The sequence below is a fragment of the Micromys minutus genome (genome assembly GCF_963924665.1).
Source record: "Micromys minutus genome assembly, chromosome: 9".
In the NCBI taxonomy this organism is placed as follows: Eukaryota; Metazoa; Chordata; class Mammalia; order Rodentia; family Muridae; genus Micromys; species Micromys minutus.
The window spans coordinates 32,614,199-32,635,437 of NC_137978.1; the positions used below are offsets into that span (position 1 = coordinate 32,614,199).

A 21,239-nucleotide genomic window follows, 5' to 3' on the forward strand; every position below is an offset into this window, starting at 1 on the left:
GTCTCCGCTCTGGTTTGAGGCCCCAGGCCTCTGCTACTCTGTTGATACTGAAACCTCACTGGGACTCCTCAGGTATGCCCTGTGTCATTTAGCTCCTCTAGTTTGAGATCTGTAGGACCGACCCCTCACAGGACAGCAGTTCATTGATCTTCTGCTTCTGGAACATGTATTTCTATTCTGCTATTTCCTGTACAAGGTTGCCACTTTCAGGAGGCCTCTTCCTGGAATTTTAAAAGGATTGAGCCCTGATCAGATAAGGGGCAGATGTTGAGAATTTGAGGCTGGATTCAGAAGCTGAAGGGAAGAACATGTTACACAGGCACTGTGTCACTCAGATCACACAGACAATGCAAGGCTTTAGCACTCATTATAACCAGTCTGCTGGCAAAGACAAGAGGGTAGGAAATAAGGTTCAGGTGGCTAGCCCTATAGCCAGCAAGCTAACATCTGGATCAGGAACTGACACCTGGAATTTTGGGCCAAGGTATATAAGCTTATGTCATTATTTATATGTAGCTTACCTGAGAATTATTTTTTTGTTCACAAAAATTATATTTATCTTATGTGTCTGTGTGTGCACCCACAAAACGTTACGGCTTTAAAGTAAGCTATTTGTGTATCAAGTTGAATGTGATGGTTGCTTTTTTTGTTGTTGTCTATTTTTGGTTTTTTGAGTCACTATGCACACCAGGCTGAACTTGAACTCACAAAGATCCTCCTGCCTTTGCCTCTGTGCTGGGATTGAAGGCGTCTAGCTTTGTGATGACTGCTTTTACTGTCACCTTGTTACAAGGTAGAGATTTACTGTCACCTTGCTACAAGTTAGAGTTTTGCTGTCACCTTGCTACAAATTAGAGTTTTGCTGTCACCTTGATACAAGTTAGAAGCTGAGCCTGAAGAGTTGTCCTTAATGCCCCAGCTGATACACCAGCTCTGTAAGCTGCCTCCTGATAGTGGGCCAGACTGCAAAGAGGACATGGGCAGAAGGAAGAGCTCGGCCTTCCATCTTGCTGTCGTTGATTAACTCTTTTGTTGCTGTGATGATTTCTTTGCTGATACAAGAACCACATTTGCAGGCTTCCCTCATGAACTAAGAGCCAGTGGAGCTCCAGGAATACACACACACACACACACACACACACACATACACACATCTCCCTCTGTGGAAACATTATAATGGGACATTGGCAAATCCCCCATTAGAAGTCATAGAAATCCCCTAAAAGTCTCAGTGCTGGGTACGGATTAATTCTTTTGGAGTTGCTGTCGAGTGGCATAGACACCCCACCCAAAAAGAGTACAAACTATAGCATGTTCTTAGTTACCCTCCAGAGCTTGACAGTAAGATTCTATTGCTGAAGATACCACGTCTTTGAGTCATAGAACTGGAGAAGTCAAGCTGGTGTCCACCTGGAAGCTATCCCTGTTGGCTAGCTTTCGTAGGATTGGATGGTACTGTGCTTGACACTGGCGGGGAAAGGCAGCCATTCTTACCCAGCAGCTGTTACAGTGTGCACAGGATCTGTACAAACTCAAGCCAGACAAACCCAAGCATAGAGACAGGAAGAAGATACAAATTCCATACCCAGCTGAGGAGTTTTTGGCATTGAGTGTTGCTGGGGGGGGGGGGGGGTTCGTTTTCTTTAAGGACATGGTCCCTGGTAGGTCAGCTGCTCTCCAGTGGAAGGCTATGCATCCAAGAGTCTATGGGCAACGCCAACTGGATTTGATGGGTTAAAACAAAAAGGAAGATGCAATGTTGAGTGGGTAGAAAAGGAGAAGTGGGTCTGGGAGGAACTGGGGGAAGGAGGTGAGTATCATGAAAATATGTTGTACGAAGTTTTCAGAGAACTAATAAAGAAAGAAATAATATTTGATAATTGTCTGCCTTTAGGAAAGTTTTCCAGAGAATAAACACTGTTACCAGGATGCCTTGGTGATGGCCTGAGAGGAAAGCAGAGGCTTTTCCAGACCCATGGGGCCCAAATGCTTTCTTTGTTCAACTTTGAAAGTGGGAATGTCCCCTGGCCCATGATTCCTGGAGCCAAACACTTGGATTATCTGTAGCTCCTGATGATTTGGACCTGACCCTTGTGCTGTGTGAATTGGGTGGTGTTTCCTGTGCAGGTTGCTGCCCTCCATATGTCCAGTATGCATTTGTCCTGGTCTGTGGTGAGCAAGCAGAGGGGGTGAGATACAGAAAGCCAGGGCGGCAGTTCTGAAGAAATCTGGGATTAATGGAAACTCAGCTTCAGAGCTCATTGAAAAAACACACACCTCACTGGAGCTGGGATTGATCTGCTGAAATCTCTTGTTTTAAGTTTGTCTCAGAGCAGCAGCCTGCTGTGCTCTCTGGGTGCTCCTAGGAGAGAGATCAAAGATCTGAGTTTCTTGGTGTTTCACTAGAGGTCTTCTTTCCAGAAGCAAGCCGCCTGCCTCTGGAAAGCTAGTGGCCTTCAGGTAGCCTTCTGTATGCTACCTTATCTGTCTTCTTTCTATATGTGGCCTCCTTCTAATCTCCTTTCTACCCTCAACTCAAACTAAATGGCTTTGTCCCTTGGGTGCCATTTGTACATTGTGTGAATATGATCTGTCCCAGAAGACTTTGATATCAAGAGTAGAGGAATCTCAATGGGGTCAAAGTTGCTGAGGATGACTGATGATGTGTTTAACTCTGTTAATTGCTTTAACATGGACCTAGGCACAAATGACTGTATTATCTTCTTTCCCAGGGTAACATTCCTGGAGTGTCTAGCCCTCTTTCCAACCTCCTAGTGTGCCATTTGAGACAGTTCACTAAGCAATGCATTTACTAAATACTTGGTTGGGAGGGGTCACAAGTGCAGGCCTTGTGACCAAACCTGAGCTTGAGTCCCAGGTGTACATTTTGAGCTGCGCTTCTAAGCCACGTCATTTCCTCTTTTGAAGTCAATATTCACTTATGTAGATTGTAGACAGATTCAGAAGTGACCAGATATTGAAAGCACTCCATAAAACAGAAAGTTTCTTATAGCCTTTACTGTTACCACAGGGTTCCATGAGTGGTAAAATAAAGAAGACCCCACTTGTAAGGGCTCACAGAGCGAAAGGGAAGGCAGTGGGACACATCTGCAAGGCATCAAGAACTCTCCGTATCAAGGGTTCCCACAGAAGAGACTGTTTCTAGGTAGCCGAGGCTATTCAGAAAAACTCTTGGAGGAGAACACACACACTTGGACCACTCCCCAAGCTGTTTTCCTGTAGAGCCTCACACGCAGCCTTGCGATATGCCAGATGCCAAGTGCAGGAAGTCACAGGCTATGCTCAGCATGGAACTCAGACTTCATGGGGTAGTCAGGTCTCCACCAAGAAGTGAACCCCACCACTGTCTCAGTTGCTGCAGCTGGCACAATTTTTCCATCTCCTGAAAATGACATCAGGCAGGAATAGAGAGAGAACTGCAGGACAGTGAGACCTTATCCAAGTGTCCTGGCCCTGCTGGTAAAACTGTATCTTTCCTATTTTACTATCCCTCCCTCTGAAGCGAAGACAAACTCCCCAGGTTGCCAAAGAAAGAAATGAGAAAACACATCTCAAGCACCAGTATATAGAAGTTTTACTGAAGGCTTTTTTTTTTTTTTTTTTTTTGGTTTTGCTTTGATTTGTTTTTATGATTTAGCATTGGAAAGATCCATATTTCCCTGTGCCTCGGTTTTCTCAAGTACTTCCAGATTATTGGACTAAGTGACATCCAAGGACCCTTTTGTGTGAGACACACTTCCCTGATAATGGTCACTAATGTTCTGTTCCGGTCTCAGTGTTTTGAACTAGATGGTGAGATGGCTAATCCAATGAAAGTTCCACAGGAGACCAAGTCCCACCAGGTAAGGGCAAAGTCTGCTCCTAACCCATTACGAGTTATAATCTTTAATAGGCCCTTGGTAAACACCTGCTGAATGAATAAATGAATGACAGGTGCACTTCCAGGAGTGGATGTGCAGTTTGCATCCCATCATACTCTCTAGATGTTACAACTGTATTAATTTCCTACTTCTGGACCAATGGTAACTAAAAGATACCACTCCAGCCCCACAGGGACCATAAGGAACCCCCCATCGTGTCCCCACTGGTAATTTCTAGACAGGTGTTATGGAGAAAGGAAGCTGTGGAAAAAGGAAGAGAGTACCATGGGGAAGTCTAATGAGGTTTCTGAAGAAGGGTTTTGAACTCAGTGCTTTAGGCATGTGTTCCTAGAGGCTGGAATTGAGGGAGCACAGCAGCATAGGAGGGGACGGGATTGGACATTCTGTGTACCATGGAAGGGTAAACCTGGGACACTCCTTCCCAACTGTCACCTCCACTCCCAGGGTGTGAACTAACCCAAGGGATTGGAGGAGACAGTGTCTCCCAGAGCCATGCTGAGGTACAGGGGACTATGAACTTGTCTCCTTTATGTCAGGCGGGCCCCTATCAAAAACTACTGAGACCTTCTTCCCAAGATAGAAGACCCTAAACTTGGAGAAGTGAAAGATGTCTCCAGCTCAAGAGGTGGGGGAGAAGGATTTTGGAGCAAATAACATGGCAGTCTGAAGCTCTGAAAGGAAGTAAGATTCTAAATATGATATCAAAAGAGGCTGCTGACTTACTTCTGCTTATACATCTCCCTCTCAAAAAGAAGCAGGGCCAAGGAGGAACCATGACTGGCCAGCTCTAATGTGCCAGTGTCTTCTCATCATCCTGAGCCTTTGCTACTGTACCCCAGGACAAGCTCAGCTCTTCCACACAAATGCTTTGAAGGCAGCACCTCTGAAACATACTGGCCATTGCCTTCTGCCGTTTGCAGGAGCTATCACAGTTAATCCTAACAGCTCTTCCGTGGAGCAGATGCTGTTGCTATTTTAGAGAAGAGAAAATAGGTTCAGCAAGAATGTGTGCCTTGTTCAAGGTCACACTAAATCTTACTGCATATCCTTGTCAATCCTGTCTTCTCTGGTCATGTTTCACTGAACTTTGTCTTCTTCGACAAAGGAAGCCTCACCTCAATTCTTCTGGTTGTCAGGTTTCCCCTCAATAGACTAGGATGAGCAAGCCTGCCTTCTGGGAAGGGCAGAAGCTGATTTAGAAACTGCAGTAAATGAAGAGAGGGTTGGCTCTAGAAGGCTCTAATAGATGGCAGATGCTTGGTAAAGTGAAGTAGGGGTGTGGTAGCTTGTTTCAGGAAGAAGATGGAGGCCTTTTCTGGCATGAGAAGGGCTGGGAGTCCTCAGGAAGAGGCCACTCTATCTGGGTACAGGCATAGCAGGATGTGGGTGACAGCTAGTTCTGATAAGGCACTTGGAGAATGCTTGGTGTGGCTACAAGATACTTTTTGGTACAAATGAGAAAACTGAGTCCCAAAGAGGGGACTTTCCAGGACACCAGAGAGTGTAGTGGGGGGAGTAAGGGAAGGAGTCCAGATCTCCTGAACACACCGGTATAGTCACTTGGAGCTTCCATCATAGAGGTTAGTGCCTGGGCAGTGCAATCAAAGAGGGCACACACTGTCCTAGATCCTTTCTGGCTTCCACCAGCCTGAAGAGATGGGCCTGTTGGAACCCTCTGGAGCCACTTGTCACATTTAGGACACAGTGAAAGGGAACAGTGACTTACCAGGGTAAATGTACAGTGAATACTGGGTAAACCACCAGAGAGGGTGAGAACAACCCAAGGCCACACAATATTCAGTAAAGCAGGAACTTGTCTGCATGGTTTGGGTCTTCTCAGCCTTAGAAGATCCTGAAAGAATACAGCCCAGACTGAGAGTGGCAGGAAGGGGTATGGGCATTAAGAAATAACACCATCTCTGTGCTGTCCCAACCCCAACTCTTCCTACCTCCTGCCCTACAGACATTCAAGAGTCTGCAGATAGCCCTGGAACTCCTAAAATTCCTTCAGAAGGGACCGCCTGCATTTCCCACAGAGTGAGAGTCTTTTCATTCTTCAATAATTCCTGCCTTTCCTATAAAAGCTAGCTCAGAGGCACAGAAAATGACCATGTGCAAAGCCACAGAGGGAGTCATACCAAAGTCCAAAGAATCTCATAGACCAAGATCTCTGACCACAAGGCAGTGTAAAGAGAAGTGAACAAGAAAAACATAAATAACCCTTCCTAGGATAAGAAACTAAAGTCCCACTTTTAAACCATTTAAGAGTTAGGGAGAAGTCATGAACAGCATTTGTGAAATAGGGCAGAATGTAAAAAGCTCAAGCAGTTTCTAAGTCACTTCCTCTGTGACATCATCCCCCACCCAACACTGTCCCACTAGATCTTCCTCCCACCTCTGCATCCAGGGGGCTGACCTCTGGGCTGTGGCTGCAGGTTCCCTTGTCCTTGGCTTAATGGGACTTTGCTATGGGGAACTTGGCCAGAGATGAAAGAAAAATCAGTGGGCAGTGAGGTCCTTATTGGCCAGTAGCTTTTTCCTTGATTGATGTGATCTGGGTGTGGTCTCTACCTTAAGCCACAGAGCTAGCTGTATGTAGTTTTCTCACATCTTGTATTCCCAATGTACCTCAGCTTAGGGTTGCTGACAGCTATCTGCAGCCCTTGCTGTCTCATTGGTGATATAATTTGTACATGGCTTCTCTACAACTAGCTATACCTATATGCAATGCCACTGTTTAGTTAAAGTCTCCTCAAAACAGTGAGAGTGCTCTGGGTTTCCTGTGGATATCCCCACCTTTGCCTAGTGTTGAACCATCAATGCATTATGTACCCCATTTCTATCTCTGAATGACTAAGCTCTGACCCTGTCACCTGCACCTGTTGTGTCCCAGCTGCTGTCCTGTCAGCACCTGAAACCATTGAGTGATCATCATTTTGATCTCAATGCACTGTCATACTCAACAAAAATGCATTATGATATCAAATTGATAGTATATCAAATGTGAATCCATTAATATGTAAGTTTATTTATAGAAAATTTGGGACCGATTAAGACTTAGGCACAAAACAGTAGAGAATTTTATGCTGGAACAAAAATAAGCCCTTAGTCAAAGAATGAGTCCTTAGTTCTAACCTAAAATTCATAAGGATCTGAAAAGTATTTTCTCATGCAATTGAGAAAGCAGGCCCTGGCACAGACCCAGGGACTCCAATAGGGCAGTTATGTCACAGTACAAGACCCATGGCTCCAGCAGCTCCGCAGTTACTCCTGCTCACCATTCATGTCACCTCCAGGATGTCCTCCTCAGCCCAGCTACCTGCCTTGGCCCTCTGCGTTCATGCTGTGACAAAATACCCTGTAAGTGTTTTTGGTTTGGCTCTCGGTTTGAGAGTGCATGCAGTACACCGTGGTGGGGAAAGTTTGGCAGGAAGAGCGGCTCTAAGCTGGGGCAGCAGGAGCCTGGGGTCAAGAAATCAAGGAGGATGGATACCTGTTCTCCGCTGGCTTTCCAGGACACTAGCTCACAGGGATGGCAGAGACACATTCAGGGAGCGTCAATCCTCCTCAGCCAAACCCCCATGGAAACACTCACACAGTCCCAGAGATGCATCTCCTTGACAGTGCTGAAGCTAACGAGGTTAACAACGAAGATTAACCATAACACCCACCTAGTCTAGAAAGTCTTCAACTTGCCCACCCCAGACAGAGCCTGCAGACTGACTCCTGGGGCCAAGCCAAGGTATGCATTGAGCACTGATGCGGGGATATCAGCCTGTTTCCAGGGGAGGAATCTAGGTAGAAGAGTGGAAAGTGCAGATCAGGTATGCAAGGTTTGAAGCCAGCTGGAACAGGCTGAGAGAGAAGCCATTCTAAAGAACAACAGAGACAGAGGAAGATGGGAAATGGGTGTTTTGAGAGTCTACTCTCCAGCAGGTGCAAGGAAGGTAAAGTCATTTTATTTGATTGTTCTACAGGAAGGAGTGTGTAATAGGAGTCGTCCTCTCAAGAGTGACCCCAGTCCCTGACTCACCCACCATTCATTCACTCATTCATTCAAGTGGTTTTGTTTTGTTTTGTTTTGAGCTGGGTCTCACCACCTAGCCCTGGCTAGCCTGGAATTCAAGAGATTTACCTACCTCTGCTTCCCTAGTGCTGGAATTAAGATATGAATCAGCCACCACCAGCAGCCTCCAGTGCTGGGTTCTGAGTTGCTGTGTGTGGCAGTGGGCTGAAGCTGAACATATAGGCTGTTAGGAACTTTTATCGAGTTCAAAGACAAGTGACGCTCAGATGACTGCAGGAGGGCTAGGAATCCATTCAAATCACAGCGTTTGTTTTGTTTGGTTTTGTTTTCTGCTTCAGGAGGAAGCTGAACTAGTTCCCATTCTACAGCCTATGAATCTGAGGGAAGATCCAGGCGGTCCCTTGGGGCAGCTCCTCAGTTAGTCCTTTGCCCTCAGGGAGACAGTGAGCCGGACCAGACTTCCCACTTCCCGGAAAGGCAGGAGAGCAGAGTGTGTATCCTGGGACGGGGGAGTCCCTTTCCCCGCCCCTCCCCGCCCTGTGGCCGCGGCGTGGCTGAGCCCGGGGCGGAGCTGGCGTCTCCTCGAGCGCTGGCGACGGGACGGCGGGTCGGCGGGACGGCTTTCCGCGGCCCCGAGCAGACTGGTGGATAGACGCAGAGACCGGCCCGGCGGGGGTCACAGGCAGGAGGAGGACGACCCAGCGCGCTGCGGTGTTGCCGCGGGGACAGAGACCCGGAGCTGTCCACTCAGGCGGAGCGGGTGAGTGAGCGCCGCGTCTCTGCGCCCCCCGCGGCCCGGTCTGCTTCCACTTTCAGTTCTTCTTGGTCCTTGCTTAGCACCTTCTAGGAACGACCCCAGCCCACATACAAGCTGACCACAGTCCTTAGCCCAGGGTCCGAGGTTCACAGCTCCCGAAGTCCAGGGTGGGGGTGGCGGTGGCTGGTGGTGGTAGGGGGCGTGTCTTCAGGAGCGGAAATGTCAGGCTGGCTCCTCTGGGTCCTAGGACCTGTTTGGCCTTAACAGCTGAAGATAAGGGGAGGTTCTTAGGGGCTCTCGGGCAATGGGGGCGGGTCTGGCTGGATAACCACTATGTCTCCGCTCCCACTTTTCTCTGAGAATCTCAAACTTAGATCTTGTCCCGCAGGGCATGCACACTCACACACACACACCCCTACCTAAGATTCAGAAGACAACTTGTAGGGGTTTGTTCTTTCTTCATGTGGGTATTGTGGGTATGTGAGGGTGGACATGCAGGGATGGAGGCCCAGAGCTGAGAGCTTCTTTCCCCACACTCTTCATTTACTGAGAGGCAAGATTTATTTTAAAACTTAATTACATTTATTTATGTGTTCAAGCACACACACATTTATGTGTGTATTACAACACACATGTGGAGGTCAGAGACAGTTTGTGGGAGTGCTCTTCTTCTACCATGTTGGTCCCAGGAATCAAACTCAGGCAAGCAAGTTTACCCACTGAGACATCTCACCAGCCCAAGGCAAGATCTTGCTGGACCTGGGGCTTCCCAAGTCTGGCTAGTCTAACTAGCCAGCTTGCCCCAGGGCTTCTCAGCCTCTGCCTCCTGAGTGCAGGGTTACAGCAGGCTGCCAGGCCTTGTCAGGCTTTTCATAGGTTCTGGGGATCCACACAGGTCTTCATGCTTGCACTGCAAGTACCTTACCCGCCAAACCATCTCCCCAGCCAACTCTCAGACTGGGGTCTAAGCTTTTCATAAAACCTAGTCCCACTTAATGTGGAGGGGGTTAGAACAGAAGCAGTCAAAGAGAAGCCCACACACAAGGTTGGGATCTGGAGGAGGCTGCTGAAAAAGAAAGCATTCAGTCAGATGGAAAGAGAAAACAGAAATGGACCAGCAAAAGACACAGGCAGGACAGTGAGGAGATGTTTAGGGATCAAGAAGAATCCCAGGACTGCTGCTGGAGGCAGGAGGATCAGGCAAGGTAGACTATGGAATCTAAAGGCAGGGTGAAAGGATCCCTGACAGTTAGCAACAGGGAGGCCAAAGGAAGACAAGGACCCCAGTGACTGCAGTGACAGATTTCCGGAGCCCTGCCCCTGGCAGAGCAACTGGGGTGCACAGAGATTTTATTGGAGAAGTTCAGCTCCCAGGATGGCATTTCTTTGGGAAGAAATTGGGGGCCAGAATAAATGAGAGGACCCTCCACATTGTCAAGTCTTCCAAGAGGTCAGGAGCTTGCTCTCCTCTCCAAACTGCTCTGTTTTTCCTCGTTCCATTGTCTACCTGATGTTATTAGAAGGGAAAACACCTGTTCCAAACAATTCTGTAAGTTGGATTTGTTGCCATAAGTGACAGCCTCTATGCTCCATGCCTTTGGTGACACTGTCACCTTATTCCCGCTCTTTCTTCCCCAATGCTGCCACAACAGTAATCAATGAGAAAGGAAACTGCTTCAAAGTCTAGTCAGTCGGAGCTGAAGCTTTGTCTGCCACTGTCTCAAGTCTCATTTAGTGTGGAGCTAGGCTCAAACTAACCAGGGCTGGGGCAAGCCATAGTTCAGTGTGGAGTCTTTGGCCAGGGTCTGTGCTCAGTTTATGGCTGTTCCAGTTTTGGCCACTGCCTGGATCTGCATTCTCTAATAGCTCACATGTATATTGGCGGTGGGGGGGGTGAAATGCCTGAGATGCTCAGACACCTGTAGGGTAGGGTGTTCAAGGATTTGCATGGACTAAATCCATGGTGGTGTGAGCAAGCTAGCTTTGAAGCAGGGACAAGATCCTAGGACTTGGGGGCTCTGATGGATGCTCTCTGAAGTCTGTTCTGGAATCCTTTCATCCTAAGAGGTAAAGCAAACATCCAGAAGGACCAATAGGACAGGTCTGACTGTTCTGCCCCAGCCCCCAGTGCTGGGTGCATAGTAGACATGCTGAAAATCCCCGGAGTGTCAGGTGCAAATGGAAGGCCAGCAGCTCCTACTGTTTTGGAATTGAAGGGGGTTAGCTTTGAGGAAAGGAACTCTAGTGTCTGAGGAAGTAGCAGTCCTCTAGGCCTGCCACCCTCCCCTTCCTGCAGAGGCTGCAGCCACACTTAAGGCCACCCAGCTGGCCTGTGAGGGCCCTTTCCTCTTTCAGTGTCAAGAAAAGGGAAAAGACATTTTTGGTAGTAAAGTCCCTCCTACTCCCTGGGAATCCCCAGTGGCCGGATGGACTTCGGGGTATCCCAGAGGAAGTACAGTGCAGACAGGCTCTCTCCCTACATAGCTGGCCTATAGGGCTTCCAGAGAACATCTTGCCCAGGGTCCCTGTTCCCTGGTGGGCCTGCAAAACCTCTGTCACTTCTGTAAAGCTCAACAGTAAGTCCTGTAAGCACCGGTTTGGAGCCCAGGGCACACACCTCTGCAAGATTCAAACACAGCAGGGAGGAAAGCAGAATGAAAGGCATATGGAGCCGCTTCAGGGGTGGGGTGTGTGGCTAAAGTGACCGAAAAGGCTTAGACACTGCTGGGGGATGGGTTTCATGGAGGTAAAGAAATTGTCTCCAGGCTGACAGCTAAGAGAAAAATGATGTGCTGGGAAGTCAAAACCCACTTTATATGGCCCTGACCACCTACTTTCCCTGCCCTTGTCTCTGGCAGGGCATCTTCAGGTCCCCGTGCCTAGACATCCAGCTTTACCTGCTTGGCCATGGCACTGTGTCTGAAGCAGGTGTTTGCTAAGGACAAGACTTTCCGGCCTCGGAAGCGCTTCGAGCCTGGCACACAGCGCTTTGAGCTATATAAGAAGGCACAAGCCTCACTCAAGTCGGGCCTGGACCTTCGGAGTGTGGTGAGGCTGCCACCGGGCGAGAGCATCGATGACTGGATCGCTGTGCACGTGGTGGACTTCTTCAACCGCATCAACCTCATCTATGGCACCATGGCTGAGCACTGCAGTGAGACCAGCTGCCCAGTCATGGCTGGCGGGCCCCGCTATGAGTACCGCTGGCAGGACGAGCGTCAGTACCGAAGGCCTGCCAAGCTCTCGGCGCCCCGATACATGGCATTGCTCATGGACTGGATCGAGAGTCTCATCAATGATGAGGATGTCTTTCCTACCCGTGTTGGTGAGCACTGTTGGCTGGAGAGTTAGCCTAGCCAGGGAGGGTCCCTCCTGTGTTGTGGAAGAGGAAAACAGTTGAGGGAGGATCTTGGTTCACAAGGACTATCTGCCTCCTCCAAAGCATGAGTGTCTCACTGTGGACTATCCCAGCATGTCCACAAGCACAGTTTCTCCACTCTCCAGAGCAAGTGGTATATTGTGCTTGGGCTGATCTTGCTTCCAGCCTCCCGAGAGTCCCCTCTGAATCCTGGATCCAGGAAAGGGACGGATTGGAAGCTGGATTGGCCCCAAAGGTATCTTTCCCTCAGACTTGGTGCTCCCTAGTCAGGTCCAGGTCATGGGCCTTTTCTTGTCTCCGCTAGGCTTGAACAGGTAAGGGTGGGGATAGGAGATGAATAATGTCATCCTGGCCCAGGGTCCCCACCCAGAAGCTGAGCTGTGTTCATCACAGAAGCCCCACCTACAAACTGGGTTCCAGCACCCGCCTGGGCTGTAGAGACTCAGGTGGGTGGGGCAGATGGTCAAGCCCTGAGGGAAGAAGTCTGAATGCTGAGCAAAGCTGGGCACTGAGTCACAATTCGAGCACACGGCCCCTCCCCAGCTATTGCTGCCATTTCCTGCAGTGTTGTGTGCAGCAGGTAACTTCGTTTTTACACGGGAGGAAACTGAGGCCAACAGTGAGATAGCTCATTGAATAAAAAGTCTTCAGAACTGGAACTCAGTGTTGTGGGAATTAGGCTGGGTTCTCAGAGAGGCAGAGCACAAGCCCCAGGGGACAGTGGAAAGGAAGGTGTGTGGAGGTGCATGGACCAGGGCTCAGTCTGATCCTGGCTCTTACTTCCTCTAGCCTACATCCCTGGGTTTGTGAGCCCTAGGTAAACTTTTAACTAGATGACTGGATGATTTTGTCATAGTAGAAATGAGGTTGTAAGCCACCAGATCTCTGCCTTGGGTGTGCACACACTGCCTTTCCCACACCTCTAATGGCCTTTCCTGGCCAGGCAGGATCTGTATCATTTATCTCTGAGAGGCATTGCCTCCAGTTTGTACTAATTAATAATTCTGGGCCCTCAGGCAAGTGGCTTCACCTTTACACATTACCTACATTTGGTCATATCTAGAATGACTATCAGAGCCATCAGCACAATTGTAAAGAGCAGAGGGCAGAGGTACAAAGGGCCCAGCTCTGAGCTGGGCTCACAGAAGCACAGTTCTTTATGTGACTGAATATCGGAAAGAAGGAAGGAAGGAAGGAAGGAAGGAAGGAAGGAAGGAAGGATATCTGAAGCAGTCCCTGAAGTGTTAGCATGGGGGGTATGAGCCAGCTGTGGGAACAGTAAACAGCGGGATTGGGCATGTGGCTGAAGAGGGTGATCAGGATTGGCTCATAAAGGCTTTGCTCCACGCCATGCTAGGATATTAAGACTTAACTCTGAAGGCGCATGTTTTTAAAAACTGGCCCACACACTGACAACCTCCCCACTGGACTGTGTAGGAGAAAGTGATGTGCATATCTGTATAGGTGCTCAGGTTTCTGGGGAGAGGTTATGCCATAATTTCCATTGTGGTCTGAGGCAGACTGGCCAGTAACAAGCTTGCAAAGCCCTGCTTTAGGGAGTAGGAAATCCGGAAGGTGGTCTGTGTTATAGCAGGGAGAAGGCATTTGCAGATCTGTGCTTCATTAAAACGGAAAGACAAGGACTGGAGTCGGAGCTCAGTGGTGTGAATGGGTTCCTGGGTTAAGTGTCGAGCACTTCCACCCCAGAAGTGTAGGAGAAAGCCAAACTCTTGCTCTGCCTTTCCTTATGTCCTGTACTAAGGAGGGGTAAAGACTGCCTGTGGGGAGGGGCAGAGTTTAGTCCTAGGATTTGATTCCTCTTCTGTTCATCTCCATCCTAGGAGTTCCCTTCCCCAAGAACTTCCAGCAGGTCTGCACCAAGATCCTGACCCGGCTCTTCCGAGTCTTTGTCCATGTCTACATCCACCACTTCGACAGCATCCTCAGCATGGGGGCAGAGGCACATGTCAACACCTGCTATAAGCACTTTTACTACTTCATCCAGGAGTTCAGCCTGGTGGACCAGAGGGAACTAGAGCCGCTGGTAAGGCCAAGTCTCCACTACCCTGTACTCATGGAGAATTCGTGGAGATGTCAGTATACAACGCCAGATCTGCTGCCATGCTTTCAGCTGAGGTGGGGGAGGAGTCAGGCTCAATAAACCCCATGATTTGGCAAGGAGTTGCCCAGTAGGCTGAGATCAAACTGACCCTTCCTTACTTTGTGTCTCTACAGAGGGAGATGACAGAACGGATCTGTCACTGAATCCACATCTGGATGTTGTTGCCTATCAGATGGATCATGTGAACACAGTGTAGCTGGGAGAGGGGACCCTTAGGAGCCTGTTGGTAGAGAAATCTGAAGGCCTACTGAAGAGTAGGAGCCCTCTATAGACCCAGCACCTCTGGACTTCTCAGAAGTCTGTCTGTGTGGCCCAGAATGCATGGAGAAGGGAGGGCTTCAAGTGGGCAACAGAAGAAAAGGAGGGGTTTAGCCCCTCATATTAAGTCCAAGAGTAGGGTAAGCTACCAGGTTTCTGCTCTGATAATGCACCCTTCCACCCTACCATGATGGTTTCCAAATCCATAGGGGAATATGGGTGTGGCTGGGGTGGTGGCAAGAAAATTTTAGAGAGTGCCTGTACCTCAGCAAACAAGTGTGTGTGCGTGTGTGTGTGTGTGTGTGTGTGTGTGTGTGTGTGTGTGTATGTGTATGAGAAAGAGAGAGAGAGAGAGAGAGAGATTGATTGATTGGTTGGTTGTGGGATTTGTCTGTTCATTAAACCTCTGACCTACTACCATGTGGTAGCCAAGGATGTCTATGAATTGTTAATTCACTCATCTCTGCCTCCAGACGGGCCTACTATTATTAAGCCTCTGAGACGGGCAGTGGTGGCTCATACCTTTAATCCCAGCACTTAGGAGGCAGAGGCAGGTTGGAGGCCAGCCTGGTCTACAGAGTGAGTTCAAGGACAAACAGGGCTATATAGAGAAACCCTGTCTCTAAAACAAAACCAAAAAAGCAAACAAATGGTAAGCCTCTTGAGGGTTGGGATTGATCCCTCAGGGTCCCCTGGATCTTAAACCTGGACACAAGATGCTTCTATCTCGAACCCAGAATCTACTGACAAGACTGAAGGCCAGCACACAGTAGCCACCAGACCAAGGAGCCACTGGAACTTGGAGAATCCAGAGTCTTCTATCTCAGGACACTGAAGATCATGTAGCTCATGGAGACCTTGCCATCCTAAAACCACCTGCCTCAGCCCAGCCTCCTGATACAGTCAAGGCTTCTTGTACTTCCAATCACATCTATCCAGAGAGGCTGGGGTCCTCCTTCAGTAGCCATTCCTCAGTACCTCCATGCTGAGCCTTATGCACAGACACACGGGTAGGGAAACTGGCAGAAATAGGATTTTGCCCTTCCAGAGCCTTTATCCTGAGAGATCAGAATGAGAACAAGAAGTCACTTAGAATATTGTCTCTGTCTCAGTATGCATCGGAGGAAACTGAAACCGGTTAAAAAGAAGGCTCTTGACTTCTACTCCAGGGCCTGATGATTTTGACATGGAGATGCATGTGCAAATAGAGGCTGTCAGACAATCTCCAGAACACAACTGTTTCTGCTTTGAGTGCAGATTTCTAGCCTGATGCCAGGAAACCCTATCACACCCTGGGTTGGCTAGAGTTGGTTGAGGCAAGCCTCTAAAACCAGGCCCCTTCTCATGGCTGAGGAACTGCCTGCCTTCCAGAGAAACAGCTGGGGCTCTCCGGGCAGCAGGATCTGGAATGTCTCCGCTGGCTCCAGAAAAGTCACCAAGGGAAACATGCTGGCCTGCAGCTTTGGCAGTGTCTCAGAACTGAGGACACTGGAGATTACCCCACAGTGGGCTGCAGAATATATTCTGAAATCTAGGCTGTGAAAAGGGACCGTGGGGGCGGGGTGGGGTGGGGGGAAGGGAAATCTATTTTTGTGAAAGAGGAAAGATTTTGCTATTTTTTTGGTAAAATAAAAGATACAAACTAAAGCAACCACTGGTGGGAAGCTGTGCTCTGGGTACCACATGGGTCTTGGCAGATCGTAGGAGAGACCACTAGAGTGGAATTAAGAAGACAGTCTGTCCTAAGCTCCTGAACCATATGGGCACAGTCTGACTGACTTCCCAGTATAAGGACACCCAAGTACTCCCAGGGCTCCCAGTTGTAGACTAAGCCCGGTTCATATCAGTACGGCTTGGAGGAACCGATGGCTAAAAGTACAGTAGGAAATACAGCCACAACCCCAATCACAGAACAAGAAGCCCCTCTCAGAACCCAGATCATATTCCCCAGTAGACAGCTAGAAGTCACTGCCCCCAAACCACAAGCCTCTCAAGTAGGAGTTAAAAGCAGCTTAGTTCTGGAGATTCAACAGAAGTCTCCTTATGCCTTCACAAGAGCCAACAAGCGTTCCACCTGGGAGGCAGAGGCCTGAGTATCAGGCCTTCCCTCTATGAACCACTTTCTACCGATTTTATGGCCAGAAGGGGTAGGCTGGCAAGCGCTTGCTGCCCAACGATGTAAGCTTGACGACCTAAGTTCCATTCTCAAGACCCATGTAAAGGCAGAGAGACGTCGTTCTGCATGGCTACCCACTCTCACACATCACATACACAGTAGGATTTTTTTTTTTTTTTTTTTTTTTTTTTTTTTTTTTTTTTTTTGAGACGGTCTCATTTTGAAGTGCTGACCAGCTTGGGACTCACCCTGTGGCCTCAAACTCACAGGGATCCACCTTTCTCTGTCTCCCGAGTGCTGTGATTAGGGTGTGCACCTCCACACCTGGCATCAGTATCTTTTAAAAATAGAAGTGGGAGTGAGGCCTGACCTCTGATCTCCTTCACCCTGGAAACAGATACAATAATAACTCGGTTAATACGCGCCATGCCTCAGGTGCAGCTGCAAGTGCTTGACGTAATCCAGTCTTTAGCCAGCTGCCCAGCTTCCTCCCAGCCTCTAGTCTCTGCTCTGGAATCTGGAAGATTCTCCATTCTGCTGCTCCTTCTAATGCCCAGAGCCCAGTGTTCTAAAAGACTGGTGTCTTCAAACCCATACAAACCGTTATCTCTTCAGTCTTTGGACAGTCCAACTGTTAGAAAGTCCAGGTACACAGTGGAAGTAAGAGTCAGATTGATCTCAAACCTGAAATATCTGGAAATGTGCTAGGAAGGACATATGCACGAGTGCTGGAGCGTGTACACACACACACACACACACACACACACACACACACACACACACACACACACTTTGAGAGGCTGAGAAGGATGCTTAAAGGACAAAGAGGACGAGCTTCGACCCCAGTAATTCGAAATAAGACTCTCACCCAAACAGGCAAAACCTAACAAAAGCAGCTTACCTGGGAAGCCAGGGTGTGTTGTCTTGTTGGCTCAGGCTCTGCATCACTTTAGGAGACAGGGAAGAGGGAACAAGCTACCCTCTCCACCCTGGGACAGAACATCCCACACTGAGTAATGATGCCGGATGACCTGCAGCTTTCATGAGCCCTGTGGCCCCTTTTATGTTCGCTGCTGTCAGCAATGGGATGATGGAATGCGGTGGAATAGGCCAGAGGAAGGTCTGAGTTCTACATGGTTTGCCCTCCTTCCTAGGAGCATGCTAGAGCCTTTATCCAATGTTAATTAACCACCATGGTTGCCATGGAGAAGGAAGTAGTAACTTTGAGAATCTGGGTCCCAATATATGCCTGAGTGACTCCAGACTGATTGGCTATTTAGAGTTAGGGAATAGGCTAGAGGGGCTGTGAATACATGAAGTTTGGTGGGCACGGAAGATTATAAGTTGAAAGAAACTGCAATATTCAGCCTTTGAAGACGACTCAAATTCAGAAAGGAACTAAATATAAAAGTTTGGAAAAATCTTTATCTAGATTGGAAATCTAGCAAAGTTTTGAATGCTTCCACTTCCTTCCCTCATATAGTTGAACACACAGGCCAGAAGAGGGAATTAATATTTTCGAGATGGGTGATGGGAAATGGAGACGCTCTTTAAGCCCCTTACTCACCAGACCCTAACAATACTGAATGGGATAGGGAAGTTTACTTCACCACACAAAGGAAAACTGCGTCAGAACCTGAACTGCAGCCAAGCACCCGGTCTTTCCGTCTCAGGCACCTGCAGCCTGTGAAAGGGAAGCAGGGAAGCTGGTTGAGGTATTATTCTAATTAGTACACACACACCTTCCCACACACACAGCAGAAAAAAAAATAGATCTTTAAACATTTGTTTTAGCTGGCGTATTGGTGCATGCCTTTAATACTAGCACCCAGAAGGCAAAGGCAGGTAGATCTCTTAAGTTTGAGGCCAGCCAGGTCTACATAATGATTTCCAGGCCAGCCAGAGCTTCATAGTGAGATTGTTTAGAAAAAAACAACAATTAAAAACATTTTAATTACCGGAAGTAATGTTTTAGTCAAACCCTCAGGAACTTCTATAAACACAGACCTTTATAGAAATTGTATAGTCAAGCTCGGTGGTGTGCGTCTGTAATCAGAGAGCTCTGGAGACTGAGTTAGGAGAAAAACGAGTTTGAGGTCAGGCCGGAGTACACAGGAAGGCCTTGTCTCAAAAATAAACTTTATTTAACAGAGGTGCCCTCGGGTTTGAAAAGCTCCGTTCTGGCTTGCAGAAGTAACCATTTGCACCTGCAGTGTCTTCCACTTTCCGCCTAGGAAAAGAAACCGGCAACAACCTGAGGGCGAGCTGATACGCCACGCCTGCGCAGTGTACTCTAGCCACGTGTGGCCCTCGGGGCGCAGGCGTGACCCCTCCCCCTCACGCCCCCTTTGCCCGGGCCCTCCCTCCTGAGTTTAGCTCCGCCTCTTCCGCGTTCTCGACTGAGACCTGCAGGTGGGGGTGCGCGTGGCCGTTCCCGGTGGTCAACTAAGGTAAAAGTGAGCCAGCGAGGAGTCGGAAACGGGGCTGGGGGCTGGAGTGCGGCGGTGCAGTCGCCCGGGAGGGGCAATCAGGGCTTTCGGAGCATCTCGAGGTCACGACCCGATTCTTCTAAGGAGGAGCAGCTGAAAGGAACATCCTTTTAGAACTGTCCTCAGAGCTGCTTTCCAGCCCTGACTGTAGCGTATAAAATCCTATTTCGGGCTCTCAGCCTGTCCCTATGGACCGGCTTGGGTTGTGACAGGTCCGGACTCGGTGGGTACGGGCTGTCAGAGCTCAGCCTATATGGGGTTTGAGCCTCAGACCAAACAAGGATAAGCTCCAGACTGGCAGGGCTCCAGGCTCAGACAGTCCACGGGCATGAGCACGTTATAAAATATGTGTACTTCGTTGTGTTTAAATTGACTGTTTCCATTTATTTTGCAATGCAGTGTTTAAATGCTTCTGCCACATATTTTCAACAGAGAGATAGGAGTGTGGGTAGGATACAGTCTCTTTCCTAAAGCAGTAGGACTGCGGACCATCAGAGGCTAGGAAAGAGCGTGGTAGTGCTTGACTATGGGGTCAGCCACGCTTTCCCCTCTCCTAGGACGCATCCTAGACCAACTCATTTTTCTCAGAGCTTTTAAAAATGGATATAATAATGTCACTGTGAGGGTTAAGTGTGATTATATGTAAATTGCCCACATGCAAAGGTACTGATACATACTGTTGTGATTTCCAGGAAAGAGCATTTTGGTCTGGCATATTTCAGGGAGGTCCTGGGGGGAAGCTGATGTAACCTGAGCCTTGGTGCCTCTGGGATTTACACGTGGAATTGACCTTGCAGTATGAGGAGGGAGCTAAAACTTGTTGACCACAGGCCATGTGCCAAGAACCAGCTGAGTAGTTGATGTCTAGTGTTTCCCTGGATCCACAGCCATGAGAGAGCTTCAGCCCACTGTCCTTAGCTTCAAGCCTTCTAAAGGGGCCTGAGCTGGAAATGCTGTGAGGACTAGACACAGGGTCAGGATTGTGTATAGAGGTGATCTAGCTAGGAAGTTTGGAGCCCCTTCCAAGCATCTGTTCCCACCTCAGTGTTCCTCTTTTTATAACCCAGGGTCTTTGGCTTGTGTAGGAATGTCATTGCTCTAGTGCAGATTTGGCAGTCAGAGGGCCTGGCACTGTGAGTCAGCTCAACCATGGGGAGAGAAGTTCTGAGAACAAGCTGGCAAAATGCAGCACATGCTTAGCTAGGAAGAGCATGGTCTCCTGTTATGTGGTCTGTACTAATCCAATAATATGGCGCCTTCTGCAGCCTCTTCGTGGGTGCTCACACCACATCTTAGGACCTCTTTGGTGAAGCTTCTCATCCTCCTGCTGGATTGGATGCTCCCATTCTATTCACCTGTAGCAGAGACTGAATCCAATAGACTTCTTAGCAGAGTCTGTCTTGGGGTACATCACACATATTTACCCTGACTCCAGTTGGTGGCAAGGAGCCAGGTCTATGTCATACCTCCGCTTCTTCATGGTATAAGACTGGCACATAGTAGGTTCTCTGTAATGCTTGTGGTCGAATGAGTCAGTGACATTTTTATTTTTACTCGCTTTGGTCTTTGTTTTACAAGCGGTCAAGATTAGAAGGAGACCTCATGTTTTCCTTCATGGCTAAGGACGGCCCTGGTTTAGATGAATGTTATCCTACTTCTGGGCATCAGAGGCACAAAGTGCAGGAATTCTTCATGAACCAAGAGTCTCCGTTGCTGTTATTGATTTCAGGCCCTGGCCTTGCTATTGTTACGAGAGAAGTTGTGCATTGTTCGGGGACCTGTATAGTCTACGACAGGGTTCAGGTACAGGAAAGCTCACAGGTGGCTGACTAATCAATTGTTCTGCCCTTGGCCTTGATAAAAAATAGTCCCTTCCATGTGGGACCAGCAGCTACAGATTCACATTTTTCCTTGCCAACAGCCTCAGCATATGGAATAGAAAGTTCTTTGTTGATCATTTGTGTGTGTGTGTGTGTGTGTATATACCATCTAGTTATACTACCTTTATCTTATGGGTGGGGAAAGACTCAAGCAAGAATTCACCAGGACTCAGTTAAGGATAGAGAGAGTTCTGGAAGTGACATGTCCAGGCCCTTGTTTTTTCCAATTCTACTCTAGTGAATTAATTAATTAATTTGAGACATCGTTTAACCATGTCTCTCTGACTGGTCTGGAATTCAGTTTGTGCA

At 48.5% G+C, this 21,239-nt stretch overlaps 2 protein-coding genes across 6 annotated transcripts in view; both read left to right on the forward strand.

Annotated features, from left to right (window-relative positions):
• The first annotated feature begins 8,526 nt into the window (after nt 1-8,526).
• MOB3C (MOB kinase activator 3C) lies at nt 8,527-15,893 on the forward strand. Its single transcript, XM_080921012.1, has 4 exons — nt 8,527-8,689; nt 11,545-12,011; nt 13,907-14,109; nt 14,301-15,893. Exons 2-4 carry the CDS (start codon nt 11,594-11,596, stop codon nt 14,328-14,330), a joined length of 651 nt encoding a protein of 216 aa, XP_080777138.1. The 5' UTR covers nt 8,527-8,689; nt 11,545-11,593; the 3' UTR covers nt 14,331-15,893.
• Nucleotides 15,894-18,969: 3,076 nt separating this feature from the next.
• The window catches only part of MKNK1 (MAPK interacting serine/threonine kinase 1), a 37,402-nt gene continuing 35,132 nt past the window's right edge, over nt 18,970-21,239 (forward strand). For 4 of the 5 annotated variants that reach the window (XM_080920900.1, XM_080920903.1, XM_080920902.1 and 1 more), the window contains exon 1: nt 18,970-19,011. The gene's annotated coding sequence lies outside the window, so the exon portion shown is untranslated. The remainder of the gene's footprint in view (nt 19,012-21,239) is intronic. The other variant, XM_080920901.1, reaches the window with a different exon arrangement.